Source organism: Cupressus sempervirens, chromosome 6 (assembly GCF_028749045.1).
Source record: "Cupressus sempervirens isolate cs-2001-9-10 chromosome 6, ASM2874904v1, whole genome shotgun sequence".
Classification (NCBI taxonomy): Eukaryota; Viridiplantae; Streptophyta; class Pinopsida; order Cupressales; family Cupressaceae; genus Cupressus; species Cupressus sempervirens.
Window position 1 is genome coordinate 499,168,667 of NC_143123.1, and position 9,928 is coordinate 499,178,594.

Below are 9,928 nucleotides of genomic sequence, written 5' to 3' on the forward strand. Positions count from 1 at the left end.
TACGAGACAACTCAAACACAATAAATAAATAAATTACAACTGAAATCTATTATTACTTGGGCTAGACATTAGAAACTCTAGGTAATTAATTAAAATTTATATTTGCACAGAACTGTGTCTCCCATAGAAACTTACCATTTTATCCAAGCCAAACCAGATAAATTATTAAACAAAAAGTTAACGCACGAGCTTGCTTATAAACCTACCAAAGACACCAATCTCAGGATGCTTAACTAGGATATTCTGTAGCGAGCCTCCATTTAGGGCAGGCAAAGAGAGGATGTTTTCTGGGAACAGTTATTGCAAAGCCTTCCATCATATCGACTTCGTTCTCCACGGTCCAATCAAAGCAATGAATTAGCTGAGCCAGTGCCAGCTCACTAATAGAAAGACCCATGGAAATCCCAGGGCATCCTCTTCTTCCTGCGCCAAAAGGCAGCAAATCGAAGTCCTGACCTCTCACATCTTTATTACTCCCCATAAACCGCTCTGGCTTAAACTGATCAGCTTCCTTCCAAACGCCTTCATCCCTTCCCATCGCCCACACATTCACATACAACCTCGTCTTTGGCGGAATGAAATATCCTCTCACGCTGCACCCTTCCATCGACTCGTGGGGAACGAGCAGAGGAAGCGGCGGATGAAGTCGGAAAGTTTCTTTAACCACGCATAGCAAGTAATCCAGCTTCAAAATGTCACTCTCCTTTATTCTGCGATTCGTGCCCACTGCACATCCCATCTCATACTGCGCTCGTTCTAGGATTGCAGGATTCTTCAGAAGCTCACTCATTGCCCATTCTAGCAATGTCACAGATGTTTCCATTCCCCCGTTCAGCATATTCTGCAAGCAGATAATACATTCCCTGAACTGTTAATACTCATCTCCTCATCTGGGCATAGTCGAAAACAAAATTAATTTAAAAGACTTCAAAATCAAATTTGTCAAAGCCAAAAGGCCTTTATTCTCAGACTTACCAAGATCATGGCTTTGATGTTGGTTCGCGAGATTGTTTGGCCCTCTGTCTTAGCCATGTCCAGCATCACATCTACCAAATCTTTAACGCAATCCTTCTTCCGTTTTCCATTATCCAATATGTGCTCGTCGATTACTTTTTCCGCAAATCCGTCGAATGTTTTGTGAACGGCCTTCATGCGACGACGAACTCCTTGCACGTCAAGCCAGTCGAGAGAAGGAATGAAATCACCAATTGGGAAAGCACCGGCCACAGAAAACATCTCTTCAACCATTTGTTTGAAGCCAATCCCTCCGTTCAATTCGTTGTCGGAGAACGTCCTGCTCGCAAACATCCTGCAGATAATATTTTGTGTGAGGGAGGAGAGTATCTTCTTCACATCCACGCTCTTCGCTCCTTGCCCGCTTTCCTGCCAGATGGAGGCGATCATGGCAGACACTTCTTCCTCTCTCAAGAATCTGAAAGACTCGGTTCTCTTTGCCGTGAGCAGCTCAACGGTGCACAGTTTTCTCATTTGCCTCCACAACGCTCCATATGGGCTGAACACCACGTCTGTATGGTCGTAGCTTACATATTTCCCAAATGCGCAGTTTGGTCTGCTTGCGAAAACCAAATCATGAGTTTTGAGGAATTCTTTTGCCATGGCAGGAGAAGACACCACAACGGCGGGGACGGAGCCCATGCGGAGAAACAAAATGGATCCGTATTTCTTTGCCAGCGTGTTTAGAGACTGATGAGGCAGATTCCCCAAGAGATGGAGGCTCCCAATGATAGGCCATGGACGTGGTCCTGGAGGCAGTCTCAACTTGCTGCCATTACTGCTGAGCTTATAGAAGAAGCAGAGGATGAGAAAGAAGATAACAAATCCCATGGCGAAGGCCTCAGTCAGTAAGAAAGCCATGCTGCAGGGAGAAGAGGGAAATCAGGATTCCTGCAATGAATTGAAACCTACAAACTTATATTTCTATATCCACATGGTTTTCGGCCACTGTATGTCAGGCAACTCTAATCACAAGGCAAACAAAGCTAACCCCGCAGATAAAATGCCTAAACAGGATAGGGTTACCTCGTTGCTTTGAGGTTGAGGGCCGGCAGGAAAATCTTGTAATGCCCAATGATGATCATTCTTTGGAGCGAATTCAATGTCAATCGGCCGATTCCTTCGGGATGAATGTTGCCGTTCGAGAATGTATAGTAGGGCGTTCGGCAATCCCTTTTATGACGTTAGCGATTGTGTATATTATATATTAGAATGGACTTTTATTTGATTTTATAAATTAAATAAATGAACAATTGTAGCTTAGTAAGTAATGGGTCAAATAAGTTTGGAATGTCAATTATGAAAGTTTTAATCTATAACTTTTAATTGTTTGTTGTAAACATGATATCAATTGATTATTCATGTTGAAAGCTATGTTGTTTGTGGTAATAATCACCTTATAGTGAAGGTTTTAGCTTTATGTTATCAATATAGATGTTTTTGTGATGTCACTTTTTGTATCATTGTATTCGTCATGACTTCATCGATGCACATCTGTACATAATGCATGTGAATATGAATGTGATTTGCAATGCAAATAATTTATTCATCCAATGTTAGTTCAAATGATGCCTTGGAGAAAAGATTGAGACATTATATTATGAAAAATGTCTTCAAATAATCTATGTAAGTGCTAATCATGCATGCATTGATCTTTGTACACAGTGAATCTTCTTGCATTCATTCTACTCTCTAGATTAAAAAAATATTAACTTTTAAGCTCTTAAATACAATTTGAAAAAAAATATAAAACATCAATATCTTAATTTGACCTAATAATTTATAAGTTTAGGTACCCAAGATTGAGATGTGCGACTACTTGAGTTTTTCTCTATATAATCCATGCCCTTTAAGGAAGCACCATAACCTCAAAGACCACAATGCCAACTTTGGTTTTAGAAATAATAATAATAATAATAATAAGCTCAATCAACTCAATTTATTTTTAGTTTGCATTGGCATGTAGTCTAGAAGTGTGGAAAAGGACCAATTGGATTAGTGAGATGAAAGAAAACTATAAAATTAATGTTATTCAAATTGGAAAGTAGAGCATCTAGTTCATTTTTGTAACAACAAGGCACTATATTTGTTACGGGTGGTTAGAATGTCTCATATGCTTTTGAGGGATACATTTTAAATCATGTGTTTTTGAAATAACGCAATGTAAAATATCTAAACTAGTAACATTTAGAGCCAAGTATTGTAGTATGATGATAACTTGATTTCTCAAAGGACAATTCAAAGAGGTTTATTTAATTCATATTATATGGCATGTTCAGTATTATTTTGTAATATCTTGGTTTCATTTTTATAGGTTGATTTAAAGAATTTTAATTTCTAATCTAGCTTTACCTTGTGGGTGTTTTTTTAATCTAAAACCTCTTTCATATTCATTCTGAATGGTTTGTAGTTTTTTGTATTGTGGTTATTTTATTTTATTTTTAGTGGTTAGCATGCTTGAATCAATTTAGTTTAGTAAAAGATGGTTGCTCTAAGGTATTTTGTATTTTTTCCATGTTGAACTTCCTTTTGTGCTTCATTCAACATCTTATTCGATGGTGTTTTGAGTCATTTGTTTAGTGGGTTTAGCTGGGTATTTACATACCATGTGTGTGCATATAATTTTTTTTAAAATTAGTTTTCATTTTTTAGAGTTGTGACAAATTTTACTGATATAGGGTGAAACACATTAGATATTCTAAAGAATCAATAAAATTATTTAATACCTTTATAAAATTTCTTTAGAAAAGGAACTTTTACAATGCAGTTAATATTTTTTTGACATGAATAGATGTGACTGAGTTTTATACATATTTTCTCACCATGCATCTCCCTATTATGTTAGTGAATTTTTCTCATGAGATGAAAATATTGATCAATTTTTTTTTTAGCATTCATCATTATTTGTTTATTTAATTGATTCTTAATATAAATAAATACAAACCCTAATCATGTTTAGCTTGGACCTAAGTGATGGAAGCAATGGGTATCAATCACTAGGTTATACCCAATATCCTTCCTTGAACTTCTCCTATGTTCAACCAACTCCTAATCCCTTCCTTAGGTCCTATTCAAGACTAGAGTGCTAGTGAATGGCTTCCTTAACATCCCCACTTCACCTTCCAATACCATCTCTATCTTCAAAGCATCATCAAGCCTTCAAAAAGAAAACCAAATTTTCTCTGCACCTCGCTCCCTTGCATCCTCTAGGATCTCATACTCTACTAACCTCTTAGTACTCTTTCTCATCACTCCATCATTTTCACAACCATCTGATTGATTTTGGGCTTCCTTCTAAGCCAAAACTGCAAGTTCTTCTAGGAGGCCTAGTAGGGGCTCTTTCCTAGTAGTCCTGTCCAACCAAGTTAATCACAAAACCTCCAAAAATTCCAAATAAATCACCACAAAAGTTAAAAAAATATCTAATGACATATGGAAATATAAAAAACTCCACAACATGGGTTTTGGTTCAACTTTTCTTAGCCCTTAACTCTTGAGCCCTAGTTTAGGACCAAATAGGCTTAATACAACTATTTGAGTTACTAGACCTTCAAGACTAAAAGCCACATCATAAATACCTCCATAAAAAACTTAGAGAATCCTTCCACATTATCATCTACTAAACCTCAAGCACCCATGACCTTCCTTTCATCTTCTGTAACATGATTGCTAACTATCTGCACACTAAGCACATGAAGATGCTTAGCTCAAATGTTGTTAGAATACCCCATGCAGGTGGGTGGTGGTAAAACAAAAATATAAGAAAATCATGTAAATCCTAAACTCATTTTACACACCAAGAAATAGGATTTTCCACTGTGGGTAATAGGAGGGAGGTGCCATTTCATTAAAACTCTAAACACAGGTTAGGTTAACTAGCATTTAGAAAATAATTGAAAAGTGCTAAAAGCTTAGTCCATTTTCTCTAATCAAACTTGTACATTCAAAAGTAAACCAAAACATGAATTTATCACAATTATATCCTCTACCTACTATCATTCTGCAAGGAGATCTCAAGTTTGTACTTACTGCCTGCACATAGTATGCCACCAAAAACTTGCTTTATTGATTCAAATACAATACAACATAACTCCAACCCTTTCCTAGGTTGAAGAAATTCATTTTATAGGCCAGGCTTCTTGACCCTACATTTTCACTCTTACATGTTCGATCAAAAACAAACTCTAACTGTTAACCTTCCAAATTTGCAAGAAAATTTTAAAGAAAAGTTGCTTGACAACTTTTTGACAATTTTTGCTAATTTTCAATATTTCCAAACAAATGACTTCAAATTCCTAAAAAATCTTGATTAATCATGCAAAAAATCTTTAAAATAAAAAAAATAAAGACTTTTGGTCAAGCCATAGCATTGACCAATGTTGACTAACCTCTAACTTGCCCATAGGCCTTATTACAATATGTATGAAATTTGCCTAAATGCATTCTAGGGATGCTTGAGATTGACTTATCACCTTCTGTCAATTTGGAGACTTATTCACCTCCCAATCTATCCAAAATTGGTGTTTGACCACCTTTTTTAGGACCTTGGGCCACTACAACACTAAGGTACACCTATGATGTGACTTGGGTCCTCATGATATCTATCCTTGGTATCTGACTATTATGCACCCAAGTAAATAACTGTGAGATGAAATGGACATTCTAGGACGTCACCTATCCCATTATTGCTTCAACCAAGAACATTAAACTAAAATTGGGTTCCAAAGGACACATATTACATTTTGTTCTTTTTTTAATATAAAATCATGAAGAATATTACATTCAAAGTTTATGAATGAATGTATGCATACATATAAATGAATGTATAATGAATTTTATCTTGACCTGAATTAAGATTTATGTAATTCATTATATTAACATATAAAAGATTTTCTCTTTAGATTCTTATGGTCGGTTATAGTTTAAATGTATTTCTAATATATAAAATATATCCTAGTAAAATAAAGATTCACTATATGTCTTATATTAAGGGTTAAAACACTTTTTTTTTTATAGAGGACCTAAAACTCCAAAAAAATTACATCAATTGTCAAAAAAGTTCCATAGACAAATAGTGATTTAAAACAACTAGATTCCCCTCACAGAAACAACCAACATCGACACTAACACATACCCAAAATTAACCATCTAACATATCTAATGGAGTGCACACAAAAAAACCATCAGCTAGGACAAAGGAAAAAAAAACACCACAAAAGGTACTAGGTTGGTTCTATGACCAGCCTTTCCTTAATTTCCTTGATTTTGTCAATGGTCACCTGGATTCCTCCTTGTTTGGCTCCTTTCTCTTTTGCTTCTGCTTCCTTATCTTTTAACATATTCACTATATGTTAAAACATAAATTATGTAAATATATAATAATTTAAACCTATAGCAAAAAAATTACTTTACAAATTATAAATAAACATCATGGTAGAGAAAGGTTGTCAGTGGGAAAACCATTCATTAAAGGAAATCATATGAAAAATAATAATAATTCTAAATTATTTCAATACTTGAGAGAACACATGATTATTTATTAGAAAACCAACTAATTCTCATTTGATTTGGTGACCAACATAAAACTCTCTTTGTAAATTTCAATCTTAAATTTCTAAGATTGGTAAAAAGACAACTAAAAAATGGAACATGATTTCAAAATGTACATCATAATTGCATGTTATAGATATAATAGCATATATAATTATCGTATATTCATTTTAAAATCTAGAAATCAACCCATGAACGCTTTATTAGCAAAATAGAAACATATAATGATGCAAACTCCTTTACACAAGTGCAAAATGTATTGATAGTAATACTATGTATGCAAAAGGCATGTGTCAAAATAATTATTGGACCATAATCTATTCAATCAGATAATGCCTCCATGAAGGACATACAAAGAGTGGATTTTTTTCTAGGAACTATGTAGAGACTACCCCTACAAAACCAATGTCACATTAGGAATCTCCATAAAATGTGAATAGTATACAAGAGTCAAGGTCCTTTGAATATTGTCTAGTCAATTGTAATTAATTTTAAAATAAATGTAATTAAAGATAAGGGATAAAATGAAATTTTCCAAACAAACCACAAACTAGTTAATAGAATATCATCATTTATTGAACTTATCAACAAAGCTGTCAAAGGCTTCAAAATCTATCCAAGAACATAAGGGAGTGAAAATATTGTAGTACTTTAACACCCCACCAAAAAGTTGTTAAGCTTACCTAGACTCCTTCCTAATGGGTAAATTCATAGATATGTATCACCTTTTAGGAGCTCTAAGCCTGTTTAAGTCAAATCTCATTTCCTTATTAAAACCTAACTATTTGAAAAAACTAAAAATACCATTTTCTAGATCTCAAAGTCAATATCATAATCATATAAATATTATTATGTTTTCATTAATTATAATATGTTATAATTTAGAAACATTATAAGTAGGTATTTTAACATTTCGAAAAATGCTCTCTCAAAAAAGGGAAAAAAAGTAAATCATATCAAAAATAAAATAAAATTATAGTTATCCCTAGATGAGAGTGTCATATTCAACAATACATAATTTTTTTTTGAAAAGGTGGAGATTTGATAAGGAAGTTTTGATGGGAGGAGAAAATTATTGGCTTCTGATAGGGTTAACCTTGAGTACTTATAACAAAGAAAATATCCATCAAAACCCAATACTTCTTTTTTTTGCCCTAGATATACATGTGATCTATAATATATTTTAAAAATTAGAAAAAAAAAATATATGATTCACATATAATGGTTTGATGAGAACTACAACCTATATTTTTCACAGTTGAGAATAGGACATCAATATTTGAGAAAATGAGGCAAGGGCCTACAACACATTTGTAAATTGCAAGCCTCTCATTGGATAGGTCTTGGGTTTGAATCTACTCATGATTAACACGTAATAATTAGTCTTCTTAATAATAATAAATAACCTAGGCTTTGGCTGTTTACCTATCAAAAAAAACCAAAAAAATGAATAATAAATTGAGAAAATGAATAAATTCTTATTCAAAATAATTTAAAAATATATACACATAGAATTAATCCAGTTTCACATATTTTATTATTTTACATCATCTTCAAATTCTAAACAAAAATACCATTTTTATGTCATTAAAGTTGAACAATTTGCATTATGGGATCCTTTTTCTTATAAAAGGTGACAAAGGTTTGTTCTTTTACCATGACACAAAAGATACCCAACCTAGAAACAAGAAAGTCTAACAAAGAAAATATAAAATAAGTAATAGAATATTGAGATTATTTCTTGACCCCCTTTATGATCCATTCACATCCCTCCTACACATTAGATTCACCTATACTAACACTATTAGATATCAAACAAGACTAAATTGTAGGAAAAGTGAATCAAAAGTAAATCCCTAAGTACATCACATAACATATATGCACATATGAATATAGAGGGAAGAAAAATAAGGATAAAATTCCTTTTACTCCCAATTCTAGAGAACTAGGCCTAGGAAGATTAGTGCTAACCAACTAAACAAGGGGCATTAATGCAAACTAGATCTAGGAAAAATAGGGGAAAATGTATCCAATTACTTAGGTTTTCTTTGTGTGTGTAAAGAATTAGATCTAAGTAGATGTATTGAAAGGAAAAAGAGTTTAAAGAAGAAAACCTTTGAATTCTATTATTTTCTTGTTTTAGTGATCAAAAAGAGGGGAAATATTTGAATTTAATCTTGAAACTGCACAACAAACAAAACCCAAACAAAAATTGGGGATCTATCTAGGGAAAAATATTGCTTCAGAGGCTAAATTTTGAATCAAATGAAAAATTATGCATTAAGGGAAATTTGGTCCTAATGTTAACTGTCAAATCCAAATTCTAACTTGATAATTCTACTAAACATCAAAAAGGGACTCCAATCTGTAACTTGTTCACTGATATGAAATCTGCAACCTATAAGAAAATGGGTTTTTGTTGTCGATGGGAGGTTTTCCAAAGTCAAATCCTAGTATAGGAATTAACTTTGAATTGAGATATTTGAAATAGTATGAATGTAAAGTAAATTTTTTAATTTACCTTACCTTATAATGCCAAATTTCTTGAGTTGCATACAATGTGCTTGACATGACTACCGGATTTCGATCAAGAAGATGAGGATGAATGAATGTAGAAGATGCAACAAAGGATAGTAAATGGATTGAATAGTATCTTGAAGATAAAATACTTTAATTTCTTGTACACATGAATCCATGATCTCTAATGGGAATGCTTGAATGGATGCTTGAAGGCTTGAATGCTTTAAACTTGAAGGCTTGAGTGCTTGATCATAGAATGCTTGCTATCATGTGATATCTTTATAACATTATGAAAAATGGATAAAATAGAAGGGTTTATATAAATCTCAAAATTGACTAACTCATGCAAGCTGACCATCTTAGGAATTAACACCCAAACATCTCAGAACATGGGGTACGAAGCCAAGACCTAAAATAGGGCCTTATTAGGGGTAATATTTAACCCTAATTGGGAACATGTTCCCCTAATTGGGCCCATCATGGGAATTTCTTTCCCTTAATTTATGAGGGGTGAAATTATCCCTACATGATCAATAGAAAAAACCCCTAGGGTTGTCTCAGGTCTAAAAATAGGTCTCAAAATCCTAAAATCAAGTCTAGTTTCTAAGGAAATCTTATATTGGTGCAAGGAGAAATTTCAAAGTGGGTGAATTCATGAAAAGGAGGGACCTAGGGGAAATATATCCTACCTTGAGATTGTCACTATGGAAATATGAGCTTTAAAGAGGATCTATTAGGTTTTATCCCAATTCCACCTAAGGTGAAGGACAGAAAAGGGAAGAAGAGATGAAAGAGAAGAGGAGATTGATGAAATTTCATTAAATAGGTGCTAAAACTTTGTCAA

General features: G+C 33.5%; 1 protein-coding gene across 1 annotated transcript; it reads right to left on the minus strand.

Annotated features, from left to right (window-relative positions):
• Nucleotides 1–229: 229 nt before the first annotated feature.
• LOC149553207 (cytochrome P450 750A1-like) lies at nucleotides 230–1,875 on the minus strand. Its single transcript, XM_089789861.1, has 2 exons — nucleotides 976–1,875; nucleotides 230–841 (listed from the first exon to the last, which is right to left on the minus strand). Exons 1-2 carry the CDS (start codon nucleotides 1,873–1,875, stop codon nucleotides 230–232), a joined length of 1,512 nt encoding a protein of 503 aa, XP_089645987.1.
• Nucleotides 1,876–9,928: the final 8,053 nt, after the last annotated feature.

Coding starts and splice junctions, on each gene's coding strand:
- LOC149553207 (XM_089789861.1), bottom strand. CDS start 1,875: ATGGCTTTCTTACTGACTGAGGCCTTCGCCATGGGATTTGTTATCTTC. Junction 842..975: donor ACATCAAAGCCATGATCTTG/GTAAGTCTGAGA, acceptor ATCTGCTTGCAG/AATATGCTGAACGGGGGAAT.